Source organism: Myxocyprinus asiaticus, chromosome 8 (assembly GCF_019703515.2).
Source record: "Myxocyprinus asiaticus isolate MX2 ecotype Aquarium Trade chromosome 8, UBuf_Myxa_2, whole genome shotgun sequence".
NCBI classification, from domain to species: Eukaryota; Metazoa; Chordata; class Actinopteri; order Cypriniformes; family Catostomidae; genus Myxocyprinus; species Myxocyprinus asiaticus.
Window position 1 is genome coordinate 12,214,393 of NC_059351.1, and position 22,595 is coordinate 12,236,987.

At 36.7% G+C, this 22,595-nt stretch overlaps 2 protein-coding genes across 2 annotated transcripts in view; one reads left to right on the top strand and one right to left on the bottom strand.

Moving 5' to 3' along the window:
- The window catches only part of snx8b (sorting nexin 8b), a 26,918-nt gene extending 15,849 nt beyond the window's left edge, over positions 1 to 11,069 (bottom strand). Inside the window, exon 1 of the mRNA XM_051705146.1 lies at positions 11,051 to 11,069. The gene's annotated coding sequence lies outside the window, so the exon portion shown is untranslated. The remainder of the gene's footprint in view (positions 1 to 11,050) is intronic.
- iqce (IQ motif containing E) overlaps positions 1 to 21,900 on the top strand; it is a 24,572-nt gene extending 2,672 nt beyond the window's left edge. Inside the window, exons 3-22 of the mRNA XM_051705127.1 lie at positions 1,104 to 1,149; positions 1,404 to 1,553; positions 2,018 to 2,152; positions 4,668 to 4,738; positions 5,200 to 5,313; positions 5,469 to 5,519; positions 5,636 to 5,706; positions 6,895 to 6,967; positions 7,070 to 7,110; positions 7,192 to 7,361; positions 7,658 to 7,713; positions 8,419 to 8,639; positions 9,436 to 9,543; positions 10,886 to 10,976; positions 11,117 to 11,257; positions 11,339 to 11,410; positions 13,511 to 13,614; positions 19,347 to 19,468; positions 19,555 to 19,641; positions 20,232 to 21,900. Of these exons, the coding sequence (XP_051561087.1) occupies positions 1,104 to 1,149; positions 1,404 to 1,553; positions 2,018 to 2,152; positions 4,668 to 4,738; positions 5,200 to 5,313; positions 5,469 to 5,519; positions 5,636 to 5,706; positions 6,895 to 6,967; positions 7,070 to 7,110; positions 7,192 to 7,361; positions 7,658 to 7,713; positions 8,419 to 8,639; positions 9,436 to 9,543; positions 10,886 to 10,976; positions 11,117 to 11,257; positions 11,339 to 11,410; positions 13,511 to 13,614; positions 19,347 to 19,468; positions 19,555 to 19,641; positions 20,232 to 20,350 (2,043 nt within the window). The 3' untranslated portion in view covers positions 20,351 to 21,900. The remainder of the gene's footprint in view (positions 1 to 1,103; positions 1,150 to 1,403; positions 1,554 to 2,017; positions 2,153 to 4,667; positions 4,739 to 5,199; positions 5,314 to 5,468; positions 5,520 to 5,635; positions 5,707 to 6,894; positions 6,968 to 7,069; positions 7,111 to 7,191; positions 7,362 to 7,657; positions 7,714 to 8,418; positions 8,640 to 9,435; positions 9,544 to 10,885; positions 10,977 to 11,116; positions 11,258 to 11,338; positions 11,411 to 13,510; positions 13,615 to 19,346; positions 19,469 to 19,554; positions 19,642 to 20,231) is intronic.
- The last annotated feature ends 695 nt before the right edge of the window (positions 21,901 to 22,595 follow it).

Genomic DNA, 22,595 nt, shown 5'->3' on the forward strand with positions numbered 1-22,595 from the left:
CTCTGACCAGTCCACCAGTCCCTGCCGCTGAAAAACACCCCCACAGCGTGATGCTACCACCACCATGCTTCACTGTTGGGATGGTATTGCGCAGGTGATGAGCGATGCCTGGTTTCCTAGCAGACATGATGCTTTGAATTGAGGCCAAACAGTTCAATCTTCATTTCATCAAACCAGAGAGTCCTTTAGGTGCTTTTTTGCAAATTCCAAGCAGGCTTTCATGTGTCTTGCACTGAGGAGAGGCTTCCGTCTGGCTACTCTATCATATAGCTCAGATTGGTGGAGTGTTGCAGTGATGGTTGTCCTTCTGCAAGTTTCTCCCATCTCCACACATGATCTCTGGAGCTCAACCAGAGTGACCATCGGGTTCTTGTTCACTTCTCTTACCAAGGCCCTTCTCCCCCAATTGCTCAGTTTGGCTCTAGGAAGAGACCTGGTTGTTCCAAACTTATTCCATTTAAGAATTACATAGGCTACTGTGCACTTGGGATCCTTCAATGCAGCCAAAAAATTTTGTAGCCTTCCCCAGATCTGTGCCTCGACACAATCCTGTCTCTGAGCTCTGCAGGCAGTTTCTTTGACCTCATGGCTTGGTTTTTGCTCTGATATGCATTTCCAGCTGTGAGACCTTTTATTGACAGGTGTGTGCCTTTCCAAATCATGTCCAATCAATTGAATTTGCCACAGGTGGACTCCAATCAAAGTGTAGAAACATCTCAAAGATGATCCAGAGAAATGGGATGCACCTGAGCTAAATTTCAATTGTCATAGCAATGGGTCTGAATACTTATGTCAATGTGATATTTCAGTTTTTTCTTTTTAATACATTTGCAAAGATATAAAAAATCTGGTTTTTGCTTTGTCATTATGGGGTATGGAGTGTAGATTGATGTAAAAGTTTTAAAGCATTTTAGCATAAGGCTGCAATATATAAAAATGTGAAAAAAAATGAAGGGGTCTGAATACTTTATGAATGTACTGTATGTTAGCAATAGCGGAAATGTATAGTACATGTAAAGTGCAGCAAAAAAAAAAAAAAAAAAATGGATTGGTTGTAATTTCACTGTAAATTACAATTGCCTGATTTTTCCCATTTTTATCAGAAATCAAGAAAAAAGAAAGTTTCTGGCAGACCACCTCATTCTCCTAGTAAGTGAAAAGCTTCTACTAAGAAGAAATAAAGTGACAAACCTTTCTGTCTGTCTGTTTTCATTACTTGTACTTGTTTTAATGATTTTCTGAATCAACACTTGTGTAGCTATGATCAGGTTTTTTTATGCATGCCACACACATTACCACCTTTTTTTCAGTGTTGTATCGAACATATGAACAAAGAGAAAATCTATTTGTTTTATTATGGAGTACTTCATGCAACTATGTAGTCTCCGTTTCTGTCTCTAAAGAGTCACCATACCTGAACAGTGCAAACTTGCATCTGAACAGAAGTCCAGCAGCATCTTGGAAGACAGTAAGGACACAACTCCATAACTGTGAAACCCCTCCGGCCAGCACACCCAGAGACGTCTGGTTGCATTTACAGAAGGAAGGACATGGTCTGAGATTTTTATTAATAATGCGACAAATATGTTGCTCAGTGATGTGCATTGGCAGTGCAGCATCAAGTTATATTTAGACTAAATGACAAATATACACTACCACTACTCTTCTTATTCTGATATGTTATGCCATTATGCGAGTACTGTATGTTTTATGATACCCAGAGAGCAGTAGAAAGTTTCATTTGCATAAAAACTAAGAGGAAACACCCTTGGGGCTAGGACCCAAATCAAGGGAAGATATATCGTGACCAGGAATGAAACGCCTGTGACAATTATTTGAAACAAAGAAAGGTCTATATTTCCTGGGGAACTTCATAACCGCACAAATCAAATTCAAAGCGAATTAGTTTCTCTGTAATAGTTTGATCATTATCTGACAAACACTAGCTCAGGATGATTGTGTAACTATTAAAAATTTATAAGGCATGAAAATATAATTGAAATGTTCTTTACTTCAGGGACATTGTCAAAGTCTCCAAAGGGAGCTGATTACAGTGGCGCACAGACTAGCATTTCGCAGAGCAGCACACCTGAATATTTGAAGGAAGCCTTTGGAATGAAAAAGCCTAAATACTCTCGCTCGGCATCTAATGGTGAGACAAAAATGTGTAAGAGACATTGTTTTGACCACAATATATAGTAATCTTGAGTGTTGTGTTTGTAAAAAGTTTTTTAATTCTTTAAAGGTGAAGTGTTGTCATTTTGATTTTAAAATACTTTTTCCTATCCCACTTTAATGTGTAGAGCAGTGGTTCCCAACCCTGTTCCTGGAGGCCCCCCAACACTTAACATTTTGTATATCTCCCTTTTCTGACACTGCCAATTCAGGTCTTGGAGTGTCCACTAACGAGCTCATGAGTTGAATCAGGTGTGTTTGATTAGGGAAATTTCCAAAATGTGTAGTGTTGGGGGGCCTCCAGGAACAAGGTTGGGGACCACTGGTGTAGAGGGAAAGTAAACTATAAGTATTTATATATTGACTTCCAGGAAGAGTGTAAAGGTTATGGCTTTGCACTTTAAAACATTGCTATGCTTTTTTTGATAGCCCAATATTTTGGGTGTCAATATCTGGCTCAACCAGTGGTGTGAGTTTAGGGTGGGGCTACCTGTTGTAACCAAAAAACGGAAGATGGGAGAGAGTGGAAAACCCATTTGGAAACAATTGGGACTGGGTAAAAATAAAGATTTTACGATGCATCGCAATCTTCATATGAACGATCTCGATATCGATTCTTAAATCCCAAGATCGATCTTTTACTCTGTGAGGCAACCCAAAACAATGCAAGTAAATCACGCGCATATGCGACCAAATTTCACGTTGTGCGACTATAAACTTCTGTGGTTAGCCACTGGCTGGTAAACTTTAGGATTTCACTCACCAGTGATTAAGTAGTGCAGTGGCAAAAAAGTTAATCCATGAGCCTTTCACTGCGTGTTGAGAGTAAACATTTGGTTTGACTTGTTCTGTGTGTCCAAAGACAAGATCCACGCAATCCATACGTCATTGAATAAAGTCTCTTTTAATACCTTTTTTGTTCTATACAGTCAGTTGTTGATTCAAAACAACAAAAAAAGAAAAATGTATTGTAATCACACATGGATGCGCTAAAGAAACTGTGCACGTCCTCTCTTGTTATATTCGCTCACTGGCTGATGCCGGTAGTCTTAAACTACAGTACCGATCTGGCATGCGTTCAACATTTGAATGTAAATATTTGTAAATAGTACAAATTATGCAAGTAAACAACAAACATGTCACAAATATATGCAACATACGTAATATATGCAATTTCAAGACATTGATAGATGGAACATACTGTACTGAGTTTAAACATTTTTTAAAAGCTAAATTGTGACCAATATGATGAAAAACTAATGATAAAATATAATTTTTTTAATTAATATTTTCGAATTGTACCTAGAGAGGCTACCTTAGAAAGTCCCTTTATAATTAAGAGCATTAACTGAGAGATAATCTTTTTCATGTGTAAGCAAAATGGACATTGTAATAGAAATATACCCAAATGCATTGATATCGAATCAAATCGAGAGCTTGTGAATCGGAATTGAATCAAATCTGGAAATCTGTATCAATACCCAGCCCTAGAAACAATCGCTATGTTGGCTTGACAAAGTAACTCCGTAACTCCTCCTAGAGCTTTCAGGCTACATCCACCAAACTTGGCACAAACTTTCTGACTGTTCTGACTCACATTGCTATATCTTTTCTATCTGATCGAAATTATGCTTACAAATTGAATGTAAACAAACACTCAAGGCTGGCCATTTCATGGCTTTAGTCAGAGACTATTTATTAATCAGAGATGGACCACTTCTATTAAAATGAATGGGTGAAGTTGGAATGCCCAACCAAGGAGCTCTAGCGCCCAACGCCTGGTGGAAGGTGAAAGAGCCATTCACCATTTAGATGCAGACATCGCCTGTCAATCAACTTGAGATTGCGCATTAGCTATTCAAGCTGAGAAAATTGCACCTTTTAGAGTAATATGAGGTAAAGAAGCACAATTTATGAGACCAGTGTTGTCAGATTTTACTGCTGATTTGAAATATGCCATTTAAACGTAAGCTTTGCAAACAGTTTTTGAGATTTCGGTGTTCCTCCATTCAAGTAGATAGGAGCTGCACTGACATTACTGGAAATAGTCTCCCGGGAGCGTTCCAAAGATGGCCGACAGTGGACTGACTTGCTAGAAAGACTTTGCTTTGGGCCACATCCACACTAATACATTTTCATTTGAAAATGCATACATTACGCTGTTTATGCTCAGAACATAAACCTAGAACGTCCACACTAGAACGTTGTTCTAGGCGTTAGGTAACTGAAAAAGGAGGTTTCAAACTTAAACAGATAAGTGTGAACGTGGCCTTATTGATAGGCTACGTCTACATTGAGTGACCTATCTAGTTATTTTGGCAATTCCATTTGGTGCCACTTGACACATAAATTACATACTTCACCTTTAATTCTTAAATGTGTAGATACATTTCTTTATATTAGGTAGCATAAATATAAAACCCTTGTTATTTCTCTTTTTTGTTCTCCATCTTATTATAATCTTATTTTATTTATTTGCATTTCTGTATCAGGTTATGTTCCAGGAACCCCAGACTACAAAGAGAAGGAGGATATGTACGATGAAATAATTGATCTTAAAAAGGTGAATGTTGGCTAATGTATATTTTCACAGATTTCAGTTAGAAATGGTAGAATTCATCCCAATTTGCACACTATATGCTATATAGTATGTAGTAGTAAGGATTAGTAGTTAAGATTTGTGTGTCCCAGATCATGGTATGTAAAAAAAAAAAAAAAAGAATGTAAAAATGTAAACATTGGATAATGTACTATTTCTGGTGAATTTTTGGAATTATGGATCTGTCCATGCTTTTTGCATAAATATTGCCCACAGCCCTTTTACACTGTAAATGTAGAGTATCAAGACAAAATTTAATGATGCGGTAGTAGGTCTTAATATTTCAACACTGTCTTGCTGCTACATACTCAGAAGTGCTTAATTTTCCATCACCTGCCCAGTACATTGTGTTCATAATTAGTATTCAGCCATGCTTTTAGAATACATGTGTCCATGTGTTTACTCTCTCTTTTCTGTCTCATCAGACCATCCAGGCCCAAAAGACTGAATCTGATAAGATGAAAGCCAAGCTGCGGCATCTTGAAGAGGACAACACTAAGAAAGACAGACAGATCGAACAACTGCTGGATCCAGCTAAGGTGAAAAGCTTATTAGTAAACCTTAATGGGCTTGATATGTTTGTTTGAGTGATTTCATTATTTTGTGACCCCTAGTTAATTGTTACTAACTTTTATCTGCAGGGCTGAGTGTATTTCTGTTAGACGTAAATTGAACTTTTGCTTTGATCATACAGGACTCAGAGTATGCTAGGGGTTTAGTGGACAAGAAAACTGATCATAGATCGGTGAGCATGCAATTATGAAAACCTCACACAACCTTTCATTCACAATCAATTCATTTGGTGAATTGACCTGATACAAATATAAACAATTTCTCTTTCTCTTTAAACATGCACTCCAGATTATTAATGGACTGAAACAGAAGATTCTGCGATTGGAGCAGCAGTACAAAGAAAAAGAGAATGCCTTGAGGTCTGATGCATTTCATTCATTTTCTGATACATTCACATTATTATGTATGGTCAGTAAGTACTATATGAAAGAAGGCTTCTGCAGTATAACATCTTGTCCTAACCAGGCAGTTTTGAGTGTCAGGTAATATTTCTGTACTGTTAAAGCGAAATGTTGCATGAAGTGACACAATCACAGCTAAGCATGTTGATTGACCAATGAGATTTAACTGTGGGTGGGGCTACCCAGTGCAATATGATGATAAAGGAGCCATGTGACTGACAAAATGTCAAACTGTCTTGTAGCATAATGCTTGTGGCGGTCGCAGCTGGTTAGGACCAAAACTTGTGAGATTTCTCACATGACACTTTGTTAAAATGAACATCTACTGTAAATGGGTAAATGAGTTAATGAGTTCAGTGGCAATAGAATGTTTTCAATCATTCTGGTCAGGATACAATATTTGGCACCTTTTTTTTTTTCCTCAAAAGCAACTGGCTTTTTTTCCATTCCATACAACTCCAGTGGTTGAATCCATATCTTCAGGAGCGATGTGATCGGTGAGAAACAGATCAGTATTTAAGCCCTTTTTTTACTATAAATCTCCACTTTCACTTTCACCATCTTCTTCTTGTGTTTTTGGTAATTTGCATTCTTCATGCATATCGCCACCTACTGGGCAGAAAGAAGAATTTGTAGTAAAAAGGACTTAAATATTTATCTTTTTCTCACCCACACCTATCATATCACTTCTGAAGGCATGGATTTAACCACTGGAGTCATATGGATTACTTTTATTCTGCCTTTATGCACATTTTGGAGCTTACAAATTTTGGTACCGATTCACTTACATTGTATGGACCTACAGAGCTGAAATATTCATCTAAAAATCTTGGTTTGTGTTCTGGAGAAGAAAGAAAGTCATACACATCTGGGATGGCATGAGGGTGAGAAAATAATGAGAGAATTTTCACTTTTGGGTGAACTATTTAGTTGTAGTTGTCAGTCAGATTGCTTTAACAAAAAAAGTAACACATGTTTTGAGCATAGATGAATGGCACTCTTTTCATTTTTTAATGTACAGTAGATGTTACTGAGGGTTTTTTCAATAATTTAGTGAAAGACCTGTTCATTTGTTTACCTCTGTGAGTAGTTTAACACTGGAACATACATGAACAAAACTGACAAGTGGTATATTTCTCTTCACAGTCAGCTTCAGAGTGACCTTAAAACCACTAACATGCAGGAAATGAAGATCACTGTAGAAACCTACTATAAAGAGGTAGCTTACATTTTTTTGTATAGCACTATATTTATATTACTGTACATGACTTTTTGTATTTTGTTGGCTAGTTTGAGTGATACAGACTCTTTTTGTGTGTAGGTTCACAGGTTGCGAGCATTGTTAGAGTCAACAGAGAAAAGGTACCAACATTATTAATTATGCTTTAATTTGATGATCCTTTTAGATCCCATATGATTATATATCTTTCTCTCTCTTTTTAGTAATAAGGCAGAGAGCAAAGACAGCAAGCGGCAGAACAAAGTTCTCAGTGCGACAGTTCTGAAACTCACAAAGGCAGTCAAACAGCTGGAGGATGAGAACCAGGAGCTAAAAAAGGACTTGGTACAGGAAGAGATCAGCATGATGGACAACACTGCGTGCCGGGCCAAGGGTACTTACATTTGGGCACATCGTAACCAGACTTAAACCCAGAGTTAAAACGCACTTATGCCAATAAGTTATCACAGACAGTTTACAGAAAAGGTTTACTACAACTTTCAGATTGCAGATTCATATAGAATTCATCTGATGTGCGGTCACGGGTGTATGTATTTTATAATAATGGTGTAAATTTAAGAATTTAATGGATAGAATAACTTGGATACATATGAGACAAATAAGTGAATAAAAAATAATATTTAAGGTTCTTTTCAGGTCCAACCCTGTGTGATGTATTGCTGTTTACAGGTTATCTGGATTGGAGTAAACAAAGGCTGGTGCGACGAATACTGGAACTTGAAAAGGTACTTTATTAATTTTATTGGTGTACGCACACTAGTACACTGCAAAAAAATTATAAAAAAAAAAAAAATAATAATTCTTAGTATTTTTGTCTTGTTTTTCAGTAAAAGAATTTAAAAATCCTTAAAACAAAATGAATTTACTTGAGAAGCAAAATTACATGACATATACTGTCTTGTTTTCTGAGAAATCTAATTAAAAATGCTTAAAAACAAGAAAAAACGATTTTATTCAAAAGAGGAACATGTTTATGTTACGAACCCCATTGGCACATAGGTTTTTCTTGTTTTAGAATAAACCTCACTAAATTCTGTTAGATCTCTTTGAAAGCAAGATTTAATATACTTTGTCATTTTGCTTGTCAAGTAAATGTGTCTTGTTTTAAATATGTTTTTATATTTTCACTAAAAAACAAGACAGAAATGCTTATTTTTTCTTTTGCAGTATAGAGAGATTTTTCTATTGGTGTGTTGAAGACAGTGAGTTTTTGAAGTGTACTGGTATCTTATATGTATTAGACACTGTCTGAACTATGGAATTGTATGTATAGTGTTACTCATGTAATCTGCTTGTGTCTGGTTCTGTAGTTTTGTGATCTCCCTTTCAGTATCTCATGTATTATAAATCAATTAGATGGACTTGTATTTGAAGAATGTATTTTCAAAAGTGTATTATGTGAATGCAGTTTATTTGTCATGTTTTCACAGAGAGTAGAGCAGATGAGGAATATTCAGGTCGCCAAAGCATCAGACTCACGGAAGAGCCCAGAGGAAAAAGTCACTGGGTCAGAATCAGCCAATCAGAGAGATTCTGTCGACACAGAAATGGATCCATCAGTGACTACTGAGAATGACGTGGATTTTAGGGGAACAGTTAAGAAACTTGGAGAGGAGAAAAAGGATCTACAGGAAAAACTAAACCAGCGAGAGTGAGTAGAAACATAGCATGCATCAGTAAACTGTACAACACCAGGCATTAACTACATCACTGAAACAAAAATACTGTCGTAGTGCCACTGTATTCTTCAAAGTTTCTTGGCATACCATGTTAATACCATGGTACATGAAAATGGTAATCATTCAGTACCATGATATACATCCAAGTACATCCAAGTATGTAAGATTATTTCTTATAAAAACAGTATACCACAGTTTTTCTGACCAACCAATGGGCGGCACCATGATGATTCTGATTGCCGCTGGATTGATTTCTGGTTCCGGTCTTCTTAAGTAGCAATGTAAAAACTACCAAAATGTGTGATCCAGATGGAGAACAATGGTTATTTTAAGTGTTAGTCGAAGCTTAAATGAGTTCAGGCTCAACTTGAGCAGTTGTTAACTGTCATAATAACTAGATTATCAACATAACCAACGTCGGGCCATCGCTTAACATCATCTACCCACACTGGTGAGGCACTGTCAAAAGATGGTCATCATTTAAAGTAAAGTATCGGCAATATGGAGCCACAAGTTTTTTATTTTATGGGCAATTTTTTCCAATTCAATATACTAAAAACATATGCAGATGCAAAACTGTAGAGACCAGAAAACAAAAACAGGCTTCCATTGTGAATCGAGGAAAGCCCCATGTTAAGGAAAAAGGTGGATGCTAACTGTGTCCCATGTATCATACATTTCTATAATTGTAAATGTTCCTTTTTTGACTGTATTCATTTACTCGTGAGTAATTCTAATTGTAAATATTTGTTTGTTTTGTTTCGTCAGGGAGGAGATAAAACAATTATCTGCTGAGAAGAACGAAAGGATGAAAGATGTTGAAAAAGTGCTGAAAGAACAAATCAGGGAGCATGAAAGACTGATGCAAACACACAGGTTTCTACTTTAAATAAATGTAACAAATAATTTGATCGTGAAATGTTAGGCTCTAATATTATTTTATCACTGTCCACATAACCCTTGTTTATGTCAGCAGAAAAGAAAAAGTGTTTTATAGAAAGTTTGATGAAAAGATTATTTATAAAAAAACATTCTTTAAAATAACACAAATCATGCACTGTTAGACCAGGGACATTTATTAAAGGGATAGTTCACCTAAAAATGAAAATTCTCTCATCGTTTACTCACCCTCATGCCATCCCAGATGTGTGTGACTTTATTTCTACTTTCTGCAGAACATAAAGATTTTTAAAAGAATATCTCAGCTCTGTAGGTCCTTACAGTGCAAGTCAACTGGAAGCTCAAAAAGCACATAAAGGCAGCATAAAAGTAATCCATACTACTCCAGTGGTTTAATCCATGTCTTCAGAAGAAATATGATAGGTGTAGGTGAGAAACAGATCAATATTTAAGTAATTGTTTTTACCATAAATTCTCCTCCCTGCCCAGGAGGTGTGATATGCACAAAGCATGTGTATCACCAAAGACAAAAGAAGGATAGAAGAGCCAGAGATCTTTTATACTGAGATAACCACCTCCGCATTTTTTAACATAAGAAAGAGCGTAACGGTCAACCAGCCTGTTATGACAGTAAGTCACAGTTTGCGAATATCATACAAATGAATGTGGAGAGCCGTAAACGTACTCCTACTTGTTTGTGTCTTCTCTTATAAAACAGCAATTTATAGTTAACTTCATACATTTTTTTGTGTAAAGCATGTTGAAGATTAGCGGACAGGTGGTCAGTTCATTAAGTAATGAGCTGTTTCCTCACAAAAACGTTTATTCAGCACCTCCTCCATACGCATCCATTAAAAAAAGAAATGGCCTCTGGTCTCCTTGCCAGTGTACCGCCATAGAATATCTATAGGACCGCCGCATTATGCATTTTGTTGCAAACCTTGTAGATTTCCCTTGGTAGAAGGGCTCCGGAAGAGCTCTTAGGAGAGCTGTTTGAAAGTAGAGATTTATAGTAAAAAAGTTTCTCACCCACACCTATCATATCACTTCTAAAGACAAGGATTTAACCACTGGAGTCATATGGATTACTTGTATGCTGCCTTTATGTGCTTTTTGGGCACATTCACTTGCATTGTATGGACCTACAGAGCTGAAATATTCTTCTAAAAATCTTTGTTTATGTTCAGCAGAAGAAAGAAAGTTACACATCTGGGATGGCATGAGGGTGAGTAAATTATGAAAGAATTTTCATTTTTGGGTGAACTATCCCTTTAAGAAAGTAATTGAGGTCGATTTTGATTTCATGTTGTGCTTAAAGGCAGGAGATGGGGGCACTGACCATAGAAATCAATTGTTTAAAGGAGAAACTCGAGGAGGAGAGAAAACTCAGATTACAAAATTACAGTCAGGTAACACATTTTAAAATACTTCTCTTTCTGTAACTTTCTCACACAGTTATGCTAGAATCAATAATGTTACTTACACGTTTTGCAGTATGATGATTCATATACAGTGAAAACGACGACTCATCACGCATCTTATCTCACAGGTTCCAGACAGTTGTTTGTCAGTTACACTCACAGAACCAACGTCATTGTCAATGTTGGCGCCGAAACAGAGTCTGGAGCAGATGGAGAGAAACAAAGCAGCTAAGATCATCCAGATGCACTGGCGCTTACACCAAACACGGGTTGGTACAACACATCACAACATGTAGATTATTCATGTTCCCCTTTATACCAACTTTTCTTCTTTCTTGTTTCTCTCTTAGGATCTGGTTCTCTTGCAGTCTTGTCTCAGAGGGTATCAAACCAGGCAGAGGCAGTTGGATAAACAGACAAAGGTAGACGGAGGTGTCTAGAAGGGATCCCTCTCTCTTCAGGTTCTCGCGCACGTGCATTCTATTATGATGCTATGGTGCTTTTTCCGCTCGCCGCAGTGTATTAATGATGGAGAGCAAACGTAAATAATATCAATAATATAACATTATTACTATTATTATGGAGTGACTATTTATACTTGTTGTACATACCTAACAGACAGTGCAACTATTTGTGCTCAAATAGTCTGATGGAAACAAAGAAATTATAGACAAACTGCATCCTGAAGTGTCGCCGCAGTGGCTTAGTGTGTAAAAACGGTATGGATGTGTTTATTTCCATGTGGACGACCTGGGTTCAAATCTGCCTTTTGACCCAGTTTTCTCCATTCTTTTACCTGCCTCCACTCTTAATATATATTTTTTTCTCTGCTTTTCTCCCCAATTTGGAATGCCCAATACCCAATGTGCTCTAAGTCCTCCTGGTGGCGTAGTGACTCGCCTCAATCCGGGTGGCAGAGGACGAATCTCAGTTGCCTCCGCGTCTGAGACCGTCAATCCACGCATCTTATCACGTGGCTTGTTCAGCGCATCACCGCGGAGACGTAGTGCGTGTGGAGGCCCACGCTATTCTCTGTGACATCCACGCACAACTCACCATGCACCCCACCGAGAGCGAACCACATTATAGCGACCATGAGGAGGTTACCCCATGTGACTCTACCCTCCCTAGCAACCAGGCCAATTTGGTTGCTTAGGAGACCCGGCTGGAATCCCTTCGAACTCGCGACTCCAGGGGTGGTAGTCAGCGTCAATACTTGCTGAGCTACCCAGGCCCCCATGTCTTAATATTTTTCTTTAATATAATATAATATAATAATAAATAAAATGAATATAAAGTTGACTTCCTCGCAGTGCTTTGGTCACGATGAAGGGGAATGCCCAATTCCCAATGTGCTCTAAGTCCTCATGGTTGCGTAGTGATTCGCCTCAATCCGGAGGATGAATCTCAGTTGCCTCCACGTCTGAGACCGTCAACCCGCGCATCTTATCACGTGGCTTGTTGAGCACGTTGCCACGGAGACATAGCGTGTGTGGAGACTTCACGCCATCCACCGCGGCATCCACGCTCAATGAACTGCTTTTAATTTTAAAAACATCATATCCGTTAATTATACAGGAATAAGAAGATGGCAACAAATGTGCCGCAGTGATGTACTTGTGGAAACGAGAATGGGTGGCGAGACCTCCTTTTTGCTGTGAGTTCTGCAGATCGCGCTCCTTTCCAGTCGAATCGCAAAGAAAAATGCAAACAAATGTGTCCCCACTCAAGATATACTGTACGTCGACTGAGGTGTGGTTGCAGTCTTTGTTTATTAAAATGTAAAGTTCCATTCCATATAGGTGGATTAGAACCTGGAGCCTCTAAAGCAAGGGGCGAATTAGTTACCACTCGACCACCCAGTCATGCTTATTAGCAGAACTAATTGATGTACTTCTCCACTGACCAACAATATCTCATGACTGACACTTAACAGATGTAGAGCTGAAGTTATCAAATTTGTTAAATATTTATTTTAGAGCTTGAATTGGTCATCAAGAATGACTGTTCATCAAAACAGACAATTTAAAAGAATCTTTTACGAGCGCTCGTTGCTGGGCGACTTCAAATTAACGCAGTGTAAGAATCTCGCGAGATTGACGTGGGAGGGATCCCTTCTAGACATGACCCAGGTAGACCCAAGAAACATCTCTGTTGCCATGGCATCTAATTGGGTTTTTTTTTTTTTTTTTTACAGGATGTTTACAGTGTGTTACATTTAGGCAAAGATGTTGTTAATAAGCAAACTTAAAAGATTAAATATTAAGCCAAACCTGGCTGGTTGCAAACCCTTTCAAAAACGTAATGTGGTGATACCATGGTAGAGGGATGGCTTCAGATAATAATACCATGGTCATTTGGTGTATGCCTTGATACTGAATGAGTGAGTACCATAATCATATACCATGGTATTTACATGGCATTTCAAACAATACCATGGAATCACTATAGTACATGTCCAAAACCCATGGCATTACCATGGCAACATGTCTGAAAAACATGACAACACATTTTTTTTTCAGAGCCAATCAGGTTTGAACACTCTGGCTCTACAGGAAGAGTATGTGACCCTGATGCAGTCTGTCTTTAGGGCTCATCTCAAACGCTGCTCTTTGAAGATGGAAAGGTGATATTCTTAAGATGCATAGACATACTTTATAGAGTCCCAGGAGAAATTCACAAATACTACCAAGTACACTTAATACACTGCAAACTAATGAGATTAAAGATGAAAGATTATGAAAAAAAAAAAAAGTTTCTTTAAAATAATAATGATTATAATTAATCATGCACACTTAGTCCAGGGACATTTATTAAAGGAATAGTTCACCCAAAAATGAAAATTCTCTCATCACCTACTCACCCTCATGCCATTCCAGATATGTATGACTTTATTTCTTCTGCAGAACATAAATGAAATTTTTTAGAAGAATATTTCAGCTCTGTGGTTCCTCACAATGCAATTCAACAGGGTCCAAAACTTTGAAGCTCATAAAGCACACAATGGTAGCATAAAAGTCATCCACAACCTCCAGTGGTTAAATCCATATCTTCAGAAGTGATATAATAGGTGTGGTTGACAAACTATTTAAGTAATTTTTTACCTTAAATTCTCCTCCCTGCCCAGGATGTGTGAAATGCATGAAGAATACGTATCACCAAAGACAAGACAAGAGAAGGTTAGAAGACCTTTTAAAACCGAGATAACCACCTCCGCATTTTTTACTATAAGAACGTTCAACTAGATTGTTACGACAGTAAGTCGCTGTTTGTGGTTATCATAAAAATGAATGTGGAGAGCCGTAAACTGACTCCTACCTGTCGCAATCTTGTTCCTGTCTTCTCTTATAAAACAGCAATTCGTAGTTAACTTCACACATTTTTTTTGTGTAAAACATGTTGAAGATTAACGGACAGGTGGTCAGTTCATTAAGTGATGAGCTTCCTCACAAAAGCAGTTTATTTTTCACAAATTTTACCAAGTACACGTAATACACTGCAAACTAATGAGATCTATATTAGTTACGTCAGTACATCAACCTAAAAAATAAATGTTGTGAATCTATTATGAAGGTGCAGTTAGTAAATAATTTTTTATATGTTTAGATGGCTGACTGATTTTAAACATATTTGTCAAACAACTTTGCACAACTTTTGTTAATTGAGAAATAAATGTAACAGTGCACCTTTTAAATTTCAATAAATCATTATGTAAGCTAAAATAAAGTCTTGCATACTTTTTGAACGTGCTGCATTTTGAAATCGCTTGTTCTGATTAGTGTTAAGGTATAGTTTACCCAAAAATAAAAATTCTCTCATCATTTACAACCCACTGCGGACATATTGGAGAAAGAATTGCCATTGGCTTGTACATTTTTGTTTTTACTTGCCAGACTTTTGATGACATGTAAGCGTAATGCAGTTGAAAACTGAAAAAGATATTAAACAAACCAAGTGGGTGCATCTTCACACACACACACACATATATGAATACTAATATATATATATATATATTAGTATTCATATAATTTCAAAATTTCAAAATTAGATTATAATTTACAAATTTACAAATTTCACATTTTGTCAATTTATATGATGTCATGAAATTGCATTTGTAATAATGAGACAAGCTGTTGCCTCTATTTAAAATTAACAAAATAATTACAAGGTTAGAATCTAATAGTTAACATAGAATTACACGCATAACAATTAGGCTATAAATGTATTATTACAATTTATAATTACATTATAAGAATTATAATTTAATTGCTACTATATCAAAACTACTATGCAGAACAAACTACTTTTTTTTTTTTTTTTTTTACCAAACCCTTGCATATATGCAACATGAGCCTATTTGTTAAATTCTTTAATATTTACAGTGTTTTCTGAAGTTAAAATATTTCATAATGTATGATTGTGCCCTTAAATATTTATGTATTTACACATTTATTACACTTACTACATTACTACATTTTGTTGAATGTTTTTACATGCACTTGTGTGATTTACATTGAGTTTACAATGATATGTAGGTCATGCGCTAAATTGGTACTGTCTCTTTAAGACAATGGTGGCTCCACGAGCAAGTGTTTACAGTGGAATGAGCGCAGCATACATTAACGAGAGAGAAGCTGCAGTTGTTTTTTTTACCTCATCCGTGCAATTTGTTACTAGAATTAATGTTTATATCTTTTTGATCACCAGTTGACTGTAAATAACCGAAGGGATATTAAAAGAGACATGAAATGAAAATGGGGTGCGTGGATCTTGTCTTTGGTCACAAAATATATGGAACGAGCCAAAAGAAAACTTTTACGTGATTAATAAGTATTGACTTGCTTGTACAAATATTTATTGTACAAGTTCTCCGATTTAAATCTATAAGCTCTTGTTCTTGTCCTCATTTTTACCTTCCAACAGCCATTCAGCAGGGCAGGTGCGCTACTGGTCTGTGTACAGACAGTTCGTAAAATGGTGCTGCCAAATAAGGTCAATTTCCTTCAGAGTGTGCGCTTATGAGACACAACACACTGTAAAAGATTAAACTGAATCCAGCTTCATGATCGCCAGCTTCTTATTCAGTAAATGGATTTCGGTGCTTCGCCACTACACAACTCAGTAACTGGCGAGTAAAATCTTAATATTTACTTGCCATTGGCTAATAACAGACATTTTTTAGTCGCATAGTGCGGAATTTATACGAAGATGTGAGTGATTTACTCGCTGTGTAAAAGGCTGAATGTACAGTACTTACCCTCATGCCACCCCAGAAGTTTCTGACTTTCTTTCTTTTGCAGAACAAAAACGAAGAATATTTCAGCTCTGTAGGTCCATACAATGCAAGTCAACTGTGGCCAGAAGTGATATGATAGGTGTGGGTGAAAAACTGATCAATATTTGAATCCTTTTTTACTGTAAATCTACACTTTCACTCTCCTAAGCACTCTTCTCTCCAAGAGTTCTTCTTTTTTCTTTTTTTTTGGTAATTCACATTCTTTGTGCATATCGCCACCTACTGGGCAAAGAGGAGAATTTATAGTAAAAAAGGACTTAAATATTGATCTGTTTCTCACCCACACCTATCATATTGCTTCTGAAGACATGGATTAAACCACTGGAGTTGTATGTACAGTTGAAGTCAGAAGTTTACATACACTTAGGTTGAAGTCATTAAAACTAATTTTTTAACCACTCCACAGATTTCATATTAGGAAACCATAGTTTTGGCAAGTCATTTAGGACATCTACTTTGTGCATGGCACGAGTAATTTTTCCAACAGTTGTTTACAGACAGATTGTTTCATGTTTAATTGACTATAACACAATTCCAGTGGGTCAGAAGATTACATACACTATGTTAACTGTGCCTTTTAAGCAGCTTGGAAAATTCCAGAAAATGATGTCAAGCCTTTAGACAATTAGCTTCTGATAGGCTAATTGGAGTCAGTTGGAGGTGTACCTATGGATGCATTTTAAGGCCTACCTTCAAACCCAGTGCCTCTTTGTTTGAGATCATGGGAAAATCAAAAGAAATCAGCCAAGACCTCAGAAAAAAAATTGTGGACCTCCACAAGTCTGGTTCATCCTTGGGAGCAATTTCCAAATGCCTAAATGTACCACGTTCATCTGTACAAGCAGTAGCACGCAAGTATAAACACCATGGGACCACGCAGCCATCATACCACTCAGGAAGGAGACGCATTCTGTCTCCTAGAGATTAATGTAGTTTGGTGCGAAAAGTGTAAATGAATCCCAGAACAACAGCAAAGGACCCTGGAGGAAACAGGTTGACAAGTATCTATAACCACAGTAAAACAAGCCCTTTATCGACATAACCTGAAAGGCTGCTCAACAAGGAAGAAACCACTACTCCAAAACCGCCATAAAAAAGCCAGACTACAGTTTGCAAGTGCACATGGGGACAAAGATCTTACTTTTTGGAGAAATGTCCTCTGGTCTGATGAAACAAATTGAACTGTTTGGCCATAATGACCATTGTTATGTTTGGAGGAAAAAGTTTGAGGCTTGCAAGCCGAAGATCACCATCCCAACCGTGAAGCATGGGGGTGGCAGCATCATGTTGTGGGGGTGCTTTCCTGCCGGAAGGACTAATATACTTCACAAAATAGATGGCATCATGAGGAAGGAAAATTATGTGGATATATCAAAGCAACATCTCAAGACATCAGCCAGGAAGTTAAAGCTTGGTCGCAAATGGGTCTTCCAAATGGACAATGACCATACCTCCAAAGTTGTGGCAAAATGGCTTAAGGACAAGAAAGTCAAGGTATTGGAGTGGCCATCACAAAGCCCTGACCTCAATCTGATAGAAAATTTGTGGGCAGAACTGAAAAAGCATGTGCGAACAAGGAGGCCTACAAACCTGACTCGGTTACACCAGTTCTGTCTGGAGGAATGGGCCAAAATTCCAGCAACTTATAGTGAAAAGCTTGTGGAAGGCTACCCAAAAAGTTTGACCCAAGTTAAACAATTTAAAGGCAATGCTGCCAAATAATAACAAAGTGTATGTAAACTACTGACCCACTGGGAATGTGATGAAAGAAATAAAATCTGAAATAAATCATTCTCTCTACTATTATTCTGACATTTCACATTCTTAAAATAAAGTAGTGATCCTACCTAAGACAGGGAATGTTTTCTGTGATTAAATGTCAGGAATTGTGAAAAACTGAGTTTAAATGTGTTTGGCTAAGGTGTATGTAAACTTCTGACTTCAACTGTATTACTTTTATGCTGCCTTTATGTGCTTTTTGGAGATTCAAAATTCTGGCCACTAGTAATGTGCATGGATAGTCGACATTCAGTTAACCATTTGATATGCCACTATTCGAATATCAAAATCACAATTTGGTTATTCTACACGTGCAGTAGTCTTTTTTTTCAAGTATAGGGCGAGTAGGGCAAGTATACTGTATCTGCGCTGTTTTTCTTTTGTAGATCAGTGATACTGACTGACATGCGCTGGACGGGCATCTTTGATTGTTGCGCTGGCTGAATCTCACTTTTTTCTTTCAGCGCCTAACGCAGTTAAAAGACTTTAATTTTTATAAATGCATCTCGAAACACCTACAATGTGTTTCTTTGGTTGTGCTGCATTCTGAAGTAGAAGTTTATTACACCTTTAAACATGAATCCTGTTTATTTTTCACCATGCAGCGTTTCAGCACTTGATAAACGGTAAGACAGTGTTTTCCCCTTTTGCTCTGGTGTGCATATTTAGTACAATTATTAGACAAGTTTAATTTAATTTGATTTTAAACCATTTAAAAATCAAAGCACCCTGAAGAGGCTATTTAACAGCAGCAGTGGGACTCCACGCACATGATAATATTTGTGTTCGCTCCCTAACGGAAATGTGAAGCTGCCCGTGGAGACCGCATACAGTATACTGGAAGTGACAAATTGATTATATTTGTTTGACTTTAATGTGAAAATTCATTTCAATCATTTGAAGATATATGTATTGTGCTGTTTTAGACTCATATAGCTCACTGTGCACTTTATTTGCTGCTGTTTTGAGTAGTGTTTAAGGAAATTCCATTACAATAAACATCTTTTATTCCTGCATCCCGACTCCAGACGAAAAACTGTTCATGAAACCTCACGGTTAACCGAATTTAAAAATGGTAACCGTGCACATCCCTAGTATGAACTTTCAGAGCTGAGATATTCTTCTATAAATCTTTGTTTGTGAAAGTCGTACTCATCTGGGATGGCATGAGGGTAAGTAAATGATTAGAGAATTTTCATTTTTGGGTGAACTATTTCTTTAAGTCTCAACTGTCAGTTTATTAGTCTCTTTACCATTGGTCATATGTTGATTTGACTTTGCAGGGCATCTACAGTGACAGAATCTGTCTTTTCCACACATCAGAAAAAAAATGATCCCTCCACTCTTCCACTGCTGCCCAGGGGCTCTTCACAGGCCACGTTCAGGAACAAAACACAAATCTCAGGTAAAGAGACCAGTCACCCAAACTCTTATACAGATCTCGCTTTAAAACTGCTGTTTTATCGGATATTTTTCTTTATATTCCTTTAGGTGTGATTCAGAATAATATTAAGGTGATTACAAAAGAAGTCAGTCCTGCTTCTAATGTTGTGCTATTCCACCAACAATCAATAACAGGTTAGAATACAGCAGGGGTCTTCAACAGGGGATCCATGCCAATTATTGTTTGATCTCAAAGTAATTTTCAACCAAAGCTAAAAGTTCAGCATAATTTTGAAATGTCCTTTCTACATTCAAATGTATCAAATAAAATTAAAATGTAATGTACAAGTATATGATTCTGTACATTACATGTATTGTAGGCACCATAGCAAAGTATGTAATACATTAATATGGTACTATACCCATGTTATTATAAGACAGGTTTAAAAAAGTTGAAGACCCCTAACTACCCACAAAAAAGGTTTAACACCCCTAATTACACATGTTTTTTCAAACTAAATTTTTGACCAAAATCGGTTTTCTTAGACTGACGGTTTTTGGCTCAACTATGCTCAGATTCAAAGAAAACATGTGAGACTATTTTATAAACCACTTTTAAAAACTAACAAAATTAGTGTTTGCGTAGTTACTTTGTTTTGGCTTTGTGGGACAATATAGCACACAGACCATTCACATTATATCTCTGAGAACACCAGGATATATATTTAAATAAATCCTTTCAAGTATTTATTGTATTGACATGATTCATTTTTTATTGTTGCTAGTCGACACGAAGATCAACCAACAGCTACCAACCACAGAAATTCCAAAGACAGTTGATTCAGATGACTCTGATGACTTCATTGTATCTCCTTCAAAGCCAATGAGAAAAAGAGAATCATAAGTCCGTTCAACCCTAATGACTTGATTTAGTTCTGTTGCTTTTCTATTTGAATCTCAAAGGTTTTAGGAAAGATGTTTCTTAATATTTCTTCTCTAGATCAGGCCTCAACATTTCACATGGTGTGTTCTTTTTTGTGGCCTTTTTGTTGGCATAGAAAGTCAGCAACTATAGGCCATTCTTAAGCACATCTTATTACCTGCAATTACCTACCAAAGGGAATTATCACAACAGAAACATACAGTATGGTGTAAGACTGCATATTATGAACATACCATCTAGATGGTCATTTGTATGGGCAATACCAATTATGTGGCTCATGGATGGTGGATCATTATTAAAATAACCTATTGCTTTTTTATTATTCAGATAAGGTCACATTGTTTTGACTTCAAGAATCCAAGTCTTCAAATAATGGATGAATTTGTCTTCACACTTCAAAGTGCCTTGTATTGAACATAGATCTTTAAATGAGGATCAGGGATTCAATAATTTTCATTCACTTCTTACTGTAGATCAATTAGATATACACATTACATTAAGCTTGATGAACAGCATATCTTATTAAGAATATTTAAGCCATTGTGTGCATTTGAAGTACATCTTTGATTAAGACAAATTCCAGGTACTGTGAAGCTCCACAAATGTGGAAGATTTATTTAACATATTGCTGTATAAGACAGATTTGTTAAGTTTTCATTTCACTTTAACCTTCCAGTGCTACTGCAGGACAAATTGCAAAACAATTTGGACAGTAAATGCTGTTTAATTAAATGTTAATGTCAATGTCAAGTTTATTTATAAAGCACATTTTAAAACAACCGAAGTTGACCAAAGTGCTATACAATGTAATGCATGAGAAAAGCAGATACACTAGACAATAAAAAAACCAACTAGGAAAAAGAAAAAGTAAAAAAAAAAATAAATAAATAAAAAAACAGCAAAACAAAGGATTCACGGTTGATTAAAAGCCAATGAAAATACAGACAGAGAGTTCTGATATGTACCGGCAGGCTGTTCCAGAGCTTAGGGCCAGCTATGGCAAAAGCACGATCACCTCTTTGCTTCAATCTGGATCTGGGAACAGAGACCAATCCAAGATCCCCAGATCTAAGAGATCTAGACGGATTGTGTGGGCGCAGTAAATCAGAGAGATATTGTGGCGCCTGGATATTTAATGATTTAAAAACAATTTAAAATCAATTCTGTATCTAACCGTCATCCAGTGCAGTGAAGCTAAAATTGGAGTGATGTGTTCATATTTGCGTCTGCCCTTCAGAAGTCTGGCTGCAGCGATTTGGACCATTTGAAGACGAGAGAGATGACTGATTTACTCTGATATAGAGGGAATGTGGACTGTGTTTTTCAGAGTTTGTCATTATAGATGTTCTATATCTATATTTTGCCAATAATGAACATAGCACTGCAAACTTAAAATTATTTTCTGTGTTATTGTTTCAATGCCTTGTTTAATCTGTCCTTGCTCTAAGAGCACATTTATTGTTTGTGCCATTGTGCTTGAATTTGTTTCAGTTTTATTAAAGACTTGTTTTCTCTGGTACGATGGAAGTGTTATATACATTGTCTTTGGACATGAATAGATGCAAGAGAGAAAAGACCCATAACATATCAGTATGCAAATTTAACAATAGCACCATCAATGTAGATTATATTTTCAATTAACAATGCAATTCAAAGGGATATTTTTAAACTTTAAAGGAATATTCCGGGTCCAATACAAGTTAAGCTCAACTGATTTGTGGTATGATGTTCATTAGCAAAAAAATTATTTCAACTCGTCCCTCCTTTTCTTTAAAAAAAGCAAAAATTGAGGTTACAGTGAGACACTTACAATGGACGTGAATGGGGACAAGTTTTGAAGAGTTTAGAAATGTGTTATCTCATAATCTGATAAAAGCACTTGCATTCATTTTTCGGTTAAAACTCGTGTATTTGAGCTGTCAAGTTGTTTAAATCATATTTACAGTCTTTTTAGGGATTTGGGATTTACAACATTGTGTCGTCATGGCAACACAGAAAAGGTTAGTAAGTGATTTAATCACACTAAATAGGTTTTAACATGTAAATTGTTTATGTCTTGTGGCTATACTTCTGAAACTGAGTATTTTAACGTTTACAAATTGGCCCCATTCACTTCCATTGTAAGTGCCTCAGTCACTGTAACACAGCTTTTTGCTTTTTTTAAGGGAAAAGGAGCGAAAAGTCGAAATGAAATTTGGTGGTAATC